The following is a 14,159-nucleotide window of genomic DNA, read 5'->3' as shown; positions in this document are numbered from 1 at the left end:
CGTGTTCCTTTGTAATTCCAACCTAAGGTAATTTTTCCATCATGAATGTTTTGTTGATTTTAATGCTTGCTTGTAAAGGCCAAACTTGCCTTCTGACACCATTTTTTACAGCGGACGGCACAAAGACGCCAGTGACATCCTCCACCATGTGGATTCGCTCTATCCTCCAATGGAAGTACACTGCGTCCCTTTCCGCGAGGGGGCTCGCGTGTTTGATCGGAATTGTGCACGATAGTCCGCGAACAATGGTGTCAACTGGTGCTGATTTCTGTCATCGAGTACGAAAATAAATTTATTTTTGTTTGTGCTGCTCACTCAGGATGACACCACCAAGGTATTCATCACCTTCCAGCGCTCATGTTTGTTCCTGTAGTGAACATTTTTGCACCGCCTGCAATTCTTTTCCTTCTTTTATTTTGGCTTATCTGAGTTGGTGTGAACTGTAGAGTGACTTGTGGAAGCTGTAGATGATTGTCTTCGTCATCATGAATGATGATACCACTGAGGTGCCCAAGTGCTGGAAAGTGAACATTATACTGACTTCAAGATCGTCGAAAATGAGTATGTGTGGCTGTGGTTCCTCCTTCCCATCCTATTGATTCATTTCAGTACTAATTGAACTGAAAGGGCCACCCAGAGATTTATGGTTGTTGGTGCTTCAGCACGATCAAAGAGAAGAGTACCAAAGGGATCATGTACTATCAATTGATGGCTTTGGTTCATACAGCTAGCTCAGCATGATGGTGATCTGCTCAGTCTCTCTGAATTTAGGATGATCAAGCTCCCATTGTGAGTATTTTAAACCAACTACTTGTCTGAATGTCTGGGCTACCTCATAGTGGTTGATAGTAGGGAAACGCTATAGATTGAAGCAATTCTGTCAAATTACTAGCCTTCCTTTTGTTTTTGTCAGGCATTCTGTTAAACAGACTGAAGCACTCTAGAGTCCCTGAAGATTTAATTATGCGGTGCACTTGCCATCTGCTGAGTGTAGTTAACTATGCATTGAGCTAGATTTCAAAATAGTGACTCCAGAATTGAACATGGGTGTGGTATGCTTCTTTGGTTTCGTTTAAAGGTGGAGATGTGGATGGTCCAGATCCTTACTCTTGCGGTTGGCTATATTACTGATGTTACTTTGTGGATGAAGTAGACAGTCGATGATTCAGTTTGCCCTTGATATAAGTCTAATTCCTGCCAAGGTATTTCCAATAACTCCAGGCTGCGCAAGATATCTAAGGTAAAAAGGGAAGACATGCAAGGTCTACATCTCCTCTAGAGCATTGGGTAGCAGAATGATCTAGACTTCTAGAGCTAGATCGAATGAAGTGAAGGAGTAAGGAGCCAGCAAGGCCTGCATCTCCTCTGCAGCATTGGGTAGCTCGCTGATTACCGGCACCACCTGCACCCATTTGCAAGATACAAATGTTATACAATCTTGCAGAGGGATTCAGAAATTGTAATTACAAGGAAACAAGTTTGTAATAAATCAGCCGCCATCTTACCTTCCTTGGTTGACTGAAAGAATTCCCATCCAACGGATTGCTGGACGTGAGAACAGTAACGGTGGATCTTGCACTATTCACACTAGCTTCAAGTCCGGACACAGATATTGTGAGATTCACAGCAATTGGCCCAAAGTTCACAATCTGTGGAAGAACTTCCCAAGATCAGTATCTAAACATGTTAATCCAAAAGTAGGAAACCAAATCTAAACATGTTAATATCTAAACATGTTAATTCGGAAGTAGGGAACCAAGTCTGTAGGATTTTGTGCATATGTTTTCGCAATATTATTTTTCCATCTATGGACATCTCAAATATGAATGCAAGTCTACACTTCATCTAATCTAATCAAGCACACGATTGCAGGCTAGGAGAGACAGCGTTGATTTTACCTTCACTCTCAGGAAGCTAATCTCATTGTCTTGCCAGGTGATTGCAGAAGCTGCCAATTGTTGAGAATAGCTTGAATTGATTGTGATTGGATGGTACAGAGCTCCACTTGATTCACGGAAAAATGTCTGCATCCAGTAGCTAGGAGTTCCATATTGTTGCCAGGAGTTAAAGACTATCGCATCTGGCATCCAGCTGCAATCAAATTTACTTGTTATCATTGCAATTGTCATTGACAAGTATGCTAGAAATAACAAGAAGGCACGAACACTAACGTGCGATCATTGTCATTGACGAAGAGTGGCGCATAGCTTGCCATCTGAACGACGTCGCTGCAAATAAGGGTACAGAGAACTATCTCACCATCTCATTATCTTGAGTAGTTCTTATTGCTCACAGTAAAATGTTCACGAGATTACTCGATTCTTTGTTGTTAATTTCTGAACATGTTTTTTTTAACCTTTTGTTGGCAAAACTAGAATCAGGTCACAATAACCAAATGCAATGTCATTTATCCAGAAAAGCTTATGCATCTCCAAAAAGACACCTGAATGCCTGATTGTTATTTCCCCAGGGCCTAAGAAATAATCCAGATGGGGAGGAAGGATAGAGGAGATCACCTATTTTTCTCTAAGCCAGTGAGGAAAGCAGCCTCTGCCAGTGAAGCAACAAGGCTTCCGTTACCACCATCACCAGGTTTTTTTTCAACAACAGCATACTCACTAACAAACACCTGGAATGGAACCATTGCAAAGTCACCCTCAAGAAAAACATCATTGCAAAGCCAGTGGCTTGGTGCTAAGCTACTCCCTGTCTAAGCAACATCAGCGTGTGATGATAAGGAAAATAAATTACATCATACAGGACATGAAAAATCAAGGCATACCTTAGGCCCAGTACGTGTTGCATTGTCAAATGTGGTCTTGTTAAGAAAAATCTCAGTAATGTTATCATAGATCTACAAAAAAAAGTGTAACATTACGTATAATTCGATCAAGAAAAGACAAGAAAAAAATGGTGACAGAGTGAGTAGTTTTACATGAAAATCATACAAATCAGCAGGATGATCAAGTTGCTTACTGAAGCCGTCACAGTTTGATATCATTTGAATGTCAGGATAAGCCTCTCGGATTGCAGTGTAAAACTTGAGATAGTGTTCTGTTCAAAAGAATTAAATAATTTCATGTGCAAAGCAGGATATAAGTTGTAGCTGTTCAGTATTTAAGAGTACTGAAGTGGAAATGTAAGTTATAATTAAAAAGTGCCAATAATTTACCTCTGTAAAAACTGGAAACGCAGTCCTCGTTCCCTAGGGCTACATACTTAACTACGAAAGGCTCAGGATGTCCCATGGAGGATCTAACACTACCCCATTTTGATTCCGCACTCCCCCTAGCAAACTCAAGACTGTCCAATACATCCTGTAGTAAGACAACAGAATTACCTTAAAATAGTAAACTCGAAATTATCAGAAATGCATTGGTCTGAAATTTCAATGTGGTATGATGGACACTGAAAACTTCACTTTGCTTGCAATGTATTTTAGGAAGAATATTTATTGCCTACATCATGAAGGTATGATTCGTACAATGAAAGATCTAGGACACTGAAAACTTACCTCTACAAGGGGTGCAATGTCAGTGATGTTAACTTTCTCATGAATGCTGAGCCCTAAATTTCAAGATCTCCAAGTTAATGGGTATACTAGTGATGACTAAAACAATCAATATGTGAAAGATAAACATGCAAATAATGTATACCAATGTTCACCACCCAGATTGGTGTAGCGCCTAAGTCTTCAGCAAGCTATTTCGAAAGAAACATATGGTCAGATATGGTGAGACGACACGACACCAAAAGTGAAAACCCCAATATGGTACTAATCAAGGAATACCTGAAGAAATTCATAATATCCAAGCCCATCGTCTGTCCAGTAATGCCAGACATCTCCAAAATGCCCAGGTCTTTCTTCCCATGGACCAATAGTTTTCTTCCACCTAAATGCATTTTTTAACAAATCGCCTTGAACATAGCAACCTCCTGTCAATAAATCGCACAAATGCCTCACTCAGATTGTGTACAGCTGGAAAATGTTCGAATGCTTTTTTGTTTAAATCATCTTTTTCTAGACTAAGAGAAAGGTACCAATATGGTAAGACAATGAAAAGTCGTTGTATCCAAACAATGGACACAAATATTGTAGATTCAAATGGCTGGTTTTGAAAACAAAGAAAATACCTGGAAATCGTAGGAAGCTTGGTCTAAGATCCAAAAGAAAAGATATGAGTTCTTTGCGAAAACCATGGCCCTGAAGATGTTGAACAAAATGTTCATCAACAACTCGTATATACTTATAGTAAGCATAGTTATTAAAGAACATTAAATTGTTTGAAGTTTCTCTAAGATTAACTGAAGGCTATTTTACTTTGTCAGTTGGATTATAATGATTGAACTAATATCTTTGTGACAATTGATTTTCAATTTCAGTTATGCTTTGAGTAATATTGACACATAATCCTCCTTCTCTAATGCAAAATAGCATTACTTTGATGAGGTTTCCCATTGAACGCACACTTGCTCATTAATAAAACTGTGCAGTTTTTAGGTATTAGGTAGGTAACGAAAAATTTAAAATTGCAACGCACCTTGTGTGTGTCTGATGGCATAAGTGAAATTTGATCCAGCCATATTATTCCCCTCTTCAAAGTTGTTAGTTCAAGCCGTGAGCTTCTGCATGTTCCCTGAGCTAACAGTTGCAGCTCTATCTTTGTCCAATTTGATAAACTAGCATGCCTGAAATGATGCAATCATATTTTTTGGTTAGCTGACAAAAGAACATATGAAATACGTACAAGTGTTTGGGAAAAGATGCATACTGTATAGAGGCTGATGCTACAACTTGCGATCCATTTGAGCATGTTAGTGAAGCTGTGAAGTTCAAATATTCCGGTGATTTCAGATACATGGCTAGATTATAGCGTTTTCCTTGTTCTATATTCTGGAAATTGAAATGGAAAAAGATATGATTAGCTCAGCTATATTGTTAGTTACATGTTTTAAAAGGAGTCTTTGAAGTGTCAATCTGTAAATTCAGAAAAAAATATCTTTCTTATGACTTGTATTTCTTGGTGAAGCTAGACTAGTTTATCTATTGAGACGAATTCATACCATGCCCCAGAACCCAGGGTTACAAATGCCAACACCACCAGAGGGACAGTCTTCACAAATGACCTCCATCTTCAGAGCAATAGCATTTCTACTGAAACAGGAAGATTGATCTGTTGTTACGCGTATGGTTGATGCGTCCCCAAGGATTGACCATGGCTCGATGCTCGATGGAGTAACGGAGCCTCCAGCTTCAAAACCTGAATCATGAAACCCACAAAAACTAAGTCCTCTGTCCTCGTGCTTAATATTTTACTTCTGCATTTGCAATTTTACATAATGTTCAAGATAATCATGATCAGCTCGTCAAATCACTTCATGTAGCATTTCTCCAATGGACGTACAAGTAAGACTAAGTACGGTACCTCTGTTACTAACTAGTTCTGCCCATATTCCACCAGCTCCTGCGTGGTTGATCTCCTATATGGATAAGACAATAGAATGATCTACCCGCAAAAAAAGAAAGAATGATCCAGTGCAATATATGTTTTCTAAGATATATGTTGTAATAAAGAAGCAATCAGATAATTAGGAGATTTGTGAATAACTTTGAGTGTCGCATATTGTAGCTCAAGAGTTCACCTCAAAGAACAGGCCAAACATGGTCTCTGGTATCTTCTGAGCAGCAGACCTGGAGGCATCAATCTTCACATCTGGAACTGCAAGAACATGCAAATTCTTTTTTATGTTTCAGTTATCAGTAACTAGGACTGGAAAAGGAAAGAAAACGCTCGTCGTTTTATATTCAGCAATTTTATTTAACTTGTAATTCTTCGTTTCCCCTTTTTACCATGAATAATTCGCTCCTTCAAGTATGTTTCAGTGTTTCACACTTCAAGTACTCCAGCAGAGTCCGCAAAATACTATTAGATCTTCCACTTGACAACTAATGATAACATAAGTAGTAAGAAAGTGAGGAACCTTAAAGCTTGTGAGGCAATTTTTTTTGTTTGTTGGTTTGGGTTGCTTATCAAGCATATCGCTCGATGCTTGTGAGGCAATTCGTCAAGCAAAAGATGTGCAGAATGGAGGCAGCGAGCTCCAATTGTTGCCGTGTTGCGGGGTGGTCGATGGCGGTGGTGGGGGAGTCCGGGAGAAGAGAGCTGGGCGAGGCACGGTGCTGGGTGGGATGTGCAGGTCAGCGGTGATCTGGGAATCTGTGAACTACAGAGAGGCGGCGGCATCCTCGGAAGAACGGACCTAGGCCGCGACGCCTGGGACATTCAGGGGTTGTTGCAAATATCGAGAAGAAGCCGGCGCGAAATATCACGTGAACACCCAGCCTCCAGCAACGTACCAGTACCACCACTGCGACTGCGAGACTCTCCTCAGCTCCCACCACCGCCGCTGGCAACAGTGAGCCTAGTCATGCCTTTCGGCCGCGGGGAGGATTGCTGCGCAACGACGTTTTGTGGTTGAAGAAAAATGGAAAAGAAAAGGGGAAAAGATTTGGGATGGCTATGCATTTTGGTTTTCCGTGCGAGCCAGCCTGCGCAACCACGGAATGCACGGAATAGCGTAGTGCCGGCGGCAGCAGTGCGTGTATTCCGGTGGATCATGCTGAACAATCCCTGGGACGCTTTGAAATTGCTAGAAAATTACATCTCCTCAATCTAATTTTGGCTGGTAAATGCAGTAGCAGAGTCCACGGCGCGTAGGGTTTTAGGCAAGCTTGGGAAATATCCATCACGGACGGATGCCAAGTTGATAAAGCGGCCAATGCACTGCTAATGAAAGCCAATCGTGCTCAGCAAAATGACGAGGCTCATATTTACAGGGGAAGTAGTAGCAAAGCTAACCTTGTTTAAGAGGATTGCACTTGACATCCGTGGAAGGTGTGCAGACGGCGACTTCGGTTGCCTCCGCGGCGAGCGTGCCGGCCTCGGCGGACGTGCTAGCCGCGGTAGGCGTGCAGACGACGGCTTCCGTGGGCGTCGCCTTCGCGGGCGTGCTGACGGCTTCCGGCCTGTAGGCGAGAGGCGGCGACGCCAACACGAGGGCTGCCAAGAAGAGCGCTACCGCGGCAACACGAGGGTGCTGCTGGGACGCCATTGCAGCCGAGAGAGGTTTGCGTTTGTGGGGGTTGTTTTGAATGAGCCGTGCTTAATAGAGGCCGCCAAGGCTGCTGATCGAGTTGGGACTTGGGAGGCCCTGAGAGTTTAGCGCGGGAGACGCGAGTTGGCCGATGCTTTGCAAAATAGGAAAGCATGATCTGCAAAAAAAGATGCACCCTTGGACGAGCGTGGAGGTGTGGTCATCCTTGCCACAGTTTCGGCAAAGATGAGTGGCAGGGCGTACCATTTTCATCGAAATGCCCACATTTTGGCCTTGGCAAAGCAGCCCCGCAAATGGCAAAGCTCCAAGGCCCTTTGGGCAGCTACCTCTCTGTCTTCTGGCTCTCATCCCCGTGATCTCGCTACAAGACAGAGCTTGGTAACAAAGTTACTACATGAGCCTTTTGTCTACAAAACAGTATTACTAGGCCCAATAGGAACAAGTTTTGAAATGCGCTACGAGTCACCAAGAGGCGTGTGATGTCACACATGATAACTGTTCATGTATGCTAAAATTTGTAGTATTACAATTATGCTATAATAACATCCATCATATCTATTACTAAATGCGCTGCTAACATAATTTTATAACTATAGTAACACATGTAGTAACTAATTTTGTGTGTATACTGTCACTAGTAGTAACCGAGTTTTCTAACTATAACTTCCTATTGCAGAGTCAGCACATCTTTTTAATGCAGTTTTTGTCCAATCCTCGAATAATAAAAGTTCTTGTCCAATTTTGCATTTAATATTTTTTTTCTTTGAATTCGGATAGCCCAGTTCGTATTTTAGACTCATGAAAACCACCATTACAATATACACAAGCAAAATAGTGGGCTACCCACATAGCTATATGTGTACATCCACCAGCCATCGGATATGACTATAGACCATTTTCACAAGTGACCGGTGAAACCATCCGGCCCCGGTGCTTTATCACCGGGCATTTGCACAATGGCCTCTTTAACCTGCTCCTCCGTAAATGGGTCCCCAAGGGAGTGCAAATCCGGGCATGCAAAATTAAACCCGGCCCACCTGAAGTCGTGGCTACTGGGTTCCCCTCTTCCCATAACCGATTGGAAGTGATCGAAGATGATTTCTCTTTGGCCTCATGACCGGTGACCCATCCATTGTTTTTCTTAAGCCGGTGTATGTGGTTCTTTCTCCGCCTTGCATTGGCACGCATATGGAAAATTTTGGTATTAGCGTCACCTCCTTGGTGATGGTGAAAATTACAAACATTCGGAAAACATGACGATGGTGGCTTCAGAGTTACTTGTTTCCGTTTAACTATCAGCAGTTTCGCCCAAGAGTAGTGCAAAAGGATCATTTAAGCAGTGACATTTATTCGTGTACCCTATGGTGCATTAGATCGTAATCGTAATTTCTTAATACCCGAATCAGTGATTTGTCTCGCTAGTCTAAGCAAGTTGTATAGCTGCACGGCGATGATTTGGGTGATCTCTTAGGGTGTCTCCAATGCGAGAATAAGGTCGGCCATAAGCCCCCTACGGTTGACCTTAAACATTGTGTGTGTCGGTCTTAAGCCAAAAAAAAATCTTAAGGTCGACCACATCGATATGGCCGGAGGATCGTAAGAAATAAAGAAGGCTTGTTTCTCTCCGCATGACAGTTTCTTTCCCGCGAGCTCCAGGATCAACTGCCCCGGCAAAAAAAAAAGGAAGGCTCACAAACAAAGGCATCATGCTAGCAAAGAATCGATCCATCCAATTTAAGATCCTAGCTATACAGTAGCACTCACGTTGAGAGAAAACCCAGCACACACGCAGAGTGAGATGCGCGTACACCGGATCTGTGCAGCTCTGTGGCTGCACACTTGTGATCGAGGACAGCTGGTCAGACTGCAACACCTCTGTATCTCTGAAACTGGCCAGACTACATTTCTCTGTGTCTCTGAAACTGAACATGTGGAAGTTGTATCTACTTGGTCCTGTGCAGCTGTGCTACTACTTGCCCATACGATTGGCCTCCCCGTGAAACCTCATGACTGGATTTCAAAGGAAACATAGCTATGAAAAATATATAAGTTTATATAAGTTTAGTTAGCCAGGGTCCTGTTACCAACATTGCCCAGCCGGGCAAATAACAAGCACCGTGAGGTTCTGCCTTCTCTTACCCTAACTAGCATCCACAAGTGAATCAAGATGCTCCAGTACCAAAACATGCAGATAGTATTCAGCAGAACAAGCAGAAAGAAGCCAATTAACAATCAAACAGAGCATACATCATGTTTCGCCCAATCTCATAACAGATGCGAGGCCCATAGCAAGAATTACAGCCCGGAAAGAATCAGGAACCAAGCACAGAGCGCACACTGTCAAATCCAATCTGTGATTTTGATTTTGCTATCGTTCATGTATCAAGAGTATATATCTGTCTCTGCCCTTTAACAGTTGCAACAGAGGCATCTTTAGCATCTAAGGTTATATATGCATGTATAATAACGAACGTAGAAGAATAAATGTACAGCACTAAATCTAGCCGAATGGGTATGGGTAAAAGAGGAACTTTTAAAAAGAATGGAGCAGAGAGAGAGAGGGGTGTTTTGTTTGTCAGGCTTCTTTCTTCCTTTCAACTTTTACTAGACATTATTTTCAACCAGATCTTTGCAGAGCAACTTCGCATGATCCTGGACGCTGCCAAGTTCAGGAAGCCATTGCTCATACTAGCATGAGCGAACAAAAAGATGAGGCAGCAAGACAGCTATGTTATGGGCACGACAGCATCCAGGTTCTTCTGCAGCAACCAGCCAGTAGGGTAATTGAGTTGAGGAGGTTCCAAATCGAAATTCCAGGCCATAATCCGGGTGCAATTGTCTGCTAGTCCTTCCATTTGACTCTCGTCCTCCACAAGCCTCTCAATAAATCTTGACTCCTGCAATGCACAGTGTTTCAGTATACCTATGCTTTCTTGATGTGCTATAGTAAGCATTGCCTTAACAGCTCCTGTATACTACAGTAATGTAACTTCTAGTTCCTTAAGCGCAATGTATCTGGCTATTGGATCTACTTGCTCTCACAATATCCCCAATGACCACATTTGTTTCCCCCAATAAATTATACCTAACTAATATGCATATCGCAGTTCCACAACTAGGATGGCAATTCACAAAAAATTAAATAATAACATGCTGTGATGGATACTTCAGTAAAAAAAGGAAGCTATGCAGAAATTATGGTCAATTATCAAGTCAATTCATTTGCCTGGGTATTTTGAAATTTACTGAAGAAAGACCTCACCTGTAAGCCACCCCTGCCACCTGAATGGAGTATAATAGACTCTCTGGTGGGGCTCTTCCATCTCTTAGGATCCCAGAGTATAGTGCTGTTAAAAGCAAATCCAGAGAAACCAATTGGAAATCGACGAAGCATACCCCTCCTCTGGTTTGTATGCCATCCAGTGACCCGATCACCCTGACAAAGGGGGCCTTCTAAAGCCACTCTATATTTGGACCCATCATGCGTTGCTACTGGCCATGTACCAAAGCGCCTGCAGAAGATAGCAAAAACCTATGAGGAACATCTTAACTGCTATAATGAGAGAGAAATGATCTCAGAGAATAGGTCACATTTCAGATTACTGGGTTCAGTGATAGATGATTTGATGTAAAATTTCAAGCAGACATTTACCACCTCTCTTGGTTTCACCTGATAGCGAACAACATTTGGCATCCTCTGTACTTCTATCACCTTTTAACTGAGATTACATAACTATACGCCATGATACCTTATTAGACACGTCCCAGGAACTAAATTATATAGTATAAAGTAATTCCTACAATAGAGAAATTTGGTATCCTCTACACTGCCACCACCACTTAACCGAGATTACATAACGAACCATCACAATGCCAATTATCTCTAGAGTTAAGTCATAAAAATAGCTCCTGGTAACTTGATTGGCCATCAATAAAATGGCAAAAGTATAAATTCATCTTGATCAGGACCAACTCCTAATGCTGGCAGATTAGAAGTTCAAAATCACTTTGCATTTTAGGACATCTCAGCACAGCACCTCTTAAAAATGAAGTCCGAGTTTGTCAACTCTTTGTCGCATCAAGACTCACAGGCCAAAATCACTTCTCAGTATTCCAATAAAGAAGTTATTACAAAGATTTTATTATTTATTTAATTATTAGGTTAGTGTGCACTACTAAATTGCACCCCTACACCAGAAGTTGGTTATGACTAGACAAGAAAGACGCTTTACTGGATATCTTTAGAAAGGCTGTATAGAAGTCATCAATCAAGATGTTATTTAGAGGAGGAACCTATGTGTCCTACTACCACTACAATGCTTCAAATGGTCCACTTTTTGCTGCATGGGACATCTTATAACACCATGGAGCAACACTGCAGAGAAAATAAATCGACAGCTACCAGAAATAAAGGATGACGAAAGTGGAAAAATAGAAGAAAAGCATCATAAGCATCTCACAAAAAACTCCATCCAGCACAATAATTATGTACTAGTAGCTTCAAGAAAATATACTATTACCAGAGTAGGTTCTAGCATTTAACATTCTTGGGAGCAACAGATTTGAGATCATGCTAAATAGCGACCAAAGGTTCACATTGTCCGCAGAAGATAATAAAATGTCAACAAGCAAGTTCGCAATAGAAAGGTGAGCATAATGGTAAATAATTTATACTTTTACTGAGTTACACAGTGTCAAAACTGTATGTGGTTTATATCATGGATTCGTGATAACATGCAGTACAAGAACTAGCACAGAACTGTCACCTGATTTTCCGCATTTCTTCAAATAGATCAACTGAGTATGCTCTCTCCTCATCGGCAAAATGCACTATACCATCTAGATGGTGCTTCTTTATATGGAAAACTGCATTATTCTTCTGGCAGACAATAATCTTCCTGATATTTGTAGCATTCCTATTGCACACAATATGTCTGTACATGATCCCAGACGACCTCAGAATTTCTACTGTTTCACGGGACTGATATGGCCACTCTGCTACTATCCACAGAAGAGGAGGCGGTACACTCTTCAGGACATGAATAAGACGATTAAGATAATATGCCTGGTGTGGTCGAACTGTTGTTGCTGTCACAATTAGCAGCAGCTTTCTCGCAACAATGTCAGAATCATTAGCAGAATGTACAATAGATGAGGCCTCAACAAAATCGGCCTCATCATCCAACATTGCAGGAACTGGAGGACTCTCCTCAGCCTGTTGCTCATCGATCACTTCAGCTTCAGCATCTGCTACAAATGGCTCCAGCTTGGTGCCCTGACGTTCTACCATTTGTCGCCTATCAATCACATCCCCCTCGAATGGAAGCATCTCCTTTTCAGAAGGCATTTTCTTTGATAAATCAGCAGAGAAGAGTGGCGTGAATCCGATGAAAACGCCAATCATGAAGAACACAAATATATTAAACATGGCCTTTTTCCAGCTCATCCCCTTTGATTTTGGCCTCTCCAAGGATCTAGCATGCTTGTTGGACGATATAGTTGCCCACGCAGATTTTAGGCTACTTGATATCATGACAAGGTCAAGCGAGACCACTGAAGTCAGCAGCCCCCTCAGTGCGACATAGGACTGGGAGTAGGCCATCTTGGGAGACGGCGAGGGGTCGAATTCTGCCCAGTCCTTAACCGACCCCTCTCGCTGCATTGCCCCAGCATTTCTTCGGGCCATTGCAGAAACTCACATCACCTATCTGACCCAAAATGCTGCTCTACAGATAAGTTTTGGCTCCAATCACTTCATTTCACACCAGCTCAGTAATAACCGATCAATTGCCCAACAAGAACAGGTATAGCACCACCGGGTAAAGTTGTTCGGTCGGCAGAATTCCAGTTCCGAAGGAACTCCTTAAATTTAGCCTTTTCGCCCGCTGCAGCCAAAATTGTTACATATTAGCACATGGAGATCATAGATCTATATAGCTATACCGAAAGCGATAACAACAAAAGGGCCCAATTTCACACACAAACAAAACCATAAAAGTACAATCTAAGGTCAAAAAGATCAAAATGGTACAGGAATTACAGCAGGAAATAACCAAAATAGAATCGAAAAACCAGGTGGAGACGAGTTCTTGCAACAAGCCGGGCAGAGCAAAACAGAACCAAGCAATCCCCCCGCATATGCCACCATACCACAGAGCGCTTCGGACCGTGAGAATAACACAATTTCGAAAGAAAGAAAAAACAGAATGGGTACCTCGGGATTGGGATTCGGATCCCAAACAAGGGAGCGTGTGTATCTCGGATCACTTCAGGAGGCAGTCCCCGTACCTCCCTCGCTTTGCCCCCTGTTCTTGGGTTTGGCCTCGGAGGAATTCGTCTCGCGAATCGAGACAGGGGGAGTTGTTGAGGGTAGAGGGGGGATAGAGAGGAGGAAGAGGAAGGAGTAATAGTTGGAGGAGGGATATGGCGGCCCAGTCGGCGGTCGCCGTCGGAAGGTGGCAGGGGAGCCCTGCTTGCATTTAAGCCCCTGGTATTTTTGGCTAATCATCATTGGTAGCCAAAGAATATGCTGTGCTAGTCAATGCGGTGTGGCAAAGGAAACGATTGAGTACTCCACTTGTTTTTGAAAGGAACACTCACCAAACTATTCAAACAAAACTACAGTTTGTTTAGAATAAAAAAAGAAACTACAGTTTGTTTCTTCTGGCAAACATGAAAAGGCCCCGCAGACATGACACCTATCTCCTCCAACTCAGAGCGCATCTGCCCCTTGCTCCGGTCGGAGGACACCGACGGGCAAGGCCCCTAGTGGCCAGTGGCAGTTGCAGGGTGTCGTTGTTGCCCGACTATGGCGGAAATTTCACCGTATGGTCCCCGATGACATTTTAGCAATAACTTCGTCCCTTAACCATATGATTGGACGCTACAATGGCGATGTCATACATGAAAAATCCTCGGTTTGGTGGATGGTCATTTGAATTTTTGTGATCCTTGAAGGGGCTACAATTAATGTGTCATGCAAACCCAAGTGGTCTCGACAAGATGCGCAAGATGATGTGTGGGCGGCCGGTGCATGTTCGGTA

At 42.5% G+C, this 14,159-nt stretch overlaps 2 protein-coding genes across 2 annotated transcripts; both read right to left on the bottom strand.

The window, feature by feature from the left end:
• Nucleotides 1–1,300: 1,300 nt before the first annotated feature.
• LOC124663350 (alpha-L-arabinofuranosidase 1-like) lies at nucleotides 1,301–7,464 on the bottom strand. Its single transcript, XM_047201065.1, has 19 exons — nucleotides 7,292–7,464; nucleotides 7,176–7,212; nucleotides 5,644–5,706; nucleotides 5,427–5,481; nucleotides 5,065–5,261; nucleotides 4,773–4,894; nucleotides 4,542–4,689; nucleotides 4,135–4,204; nucleotides 3,791–3,936; nucleotides 3,657–3,702; nucleotides 3,515–3,567; nucleotides 3,173–3,317; nucleotides 2,936–3,054; nucleotides 2,783–2,854; nucleotides 2,517–2,629; nucleotides 2,172–2,228; nucleotides 1,899–2,091; nucleotides 1,506–1,649; nucleotides 1,301–1,402 (listed from the first exon to the last, which is right to left on the bottom strand). The coding sequence occupies exons 1-19, from the start codon at nucleotides 7,462–7,464 to the stop codon at nucleotides 1,301–1,303; spliced, it is 2,055 nt and encodes a 684-aa protein (XP_047057021.1).
• A 1,990-nt stretch (nucleotides 7,465–9,454) lies between these two features.
• On the bottom strand, nucleotides 9,455–12,963 carry LOC124660157 (probable beta-1,4-xylosyltransferase IRX9L). The gene is made up of 3 exons (XM_047197953.1): nucleotides 11,883–12,963; nucleotides 10,379–10,628; nucleotides 9,455–10,013 (listed from the first exon to the last, which is right to left on the bottom strand). The coding sequence occupies exons 1-3, from the start codon at nucleotides 12,800–12,802 to the stop codon at nucleotides 9,843–9,845; spliced, it is 1,341 nt and encodes a 446-aa protein (XP_047053909.1). The 5' UTR covers nucleotides 12,803–12,963; the 3' UTR covers nucleotides 9,455–9,842.
• Between the last annotated feature and the right edge of the window lie 1,196 nt (nucleotides 12,964–14,159).

This window comes from Lolium rigidum, chromosome 6 (genome assembly GCF_022539505.1).
Source record: "Lolium rigidum isolate FL_2022 chromosome 6, APGP_CSIRO_Lrig_0.1, whole genome shotgun sequence".
In the NCBI taxonomy this organism is placed as follows: Eukaryota; Viridiplantae; Streptophyta; class Magnoliopsida; order Poales; family Poaceae; genus Lolium; species Lolium rigidum.
Note: the sequence above shows the minus strand (reverse complement) of the source record. Positions and strands in the feature narration are given on the sequence as shown.

What these genes read in the sequence shown, in the direction of transcription:
- LOC124663350 (XM_047201065.1), bottom strand. Translation starts at nt 7,464, where the DNA reads ATGAGAGCCAGAAGACAGAGAGGTAGCTGCCCAAAGGGCCTTGGAGCT. An exon ending in GTAGCATCAGCCTCTATACA is followed by an intron (nt 4,690 to 4,772) that starts GTATGCATCTTT and finishes GCATCATTTCAG; the next exon opens with GCATGCTAGTTTATCAAATT. An exon ending in GTCAATGACAATGATCGCAC is followed by an intron (nt 2,092 to 2,171) that starts GTTAGTGTTCGT and finishes ATTTGATTGCAG; the next exon opens with CTGGATGCCAGATGCGATAG.
- LOC124660157 (XM_047197953.1), bottom strand. Translation starts at nt 12,802, where the DNA reads ATGGCCCGAAGAAATGCTGGGGCAATGCAGCGAGAGGGGTCGGTTAAG. An exon ending in GAAGAAATGCGGAAAATCAG is followed by an intron (nt 10,629 to 11,882) that starts GTGACAGTTCTG and finishes TATCTTCTGCAG; the next exon opens with GCGCTTTGGTACATGGCCAG. An exon ending in GTGGCAGGGGTGGCTTACAG is followed by an intron (nt 10,014 to 10,378) that starts GTGAGGTCTTTC and finishes TGTGCATTGCAG; the next exon opens with GAGTCAAGATTTATTGAGAG.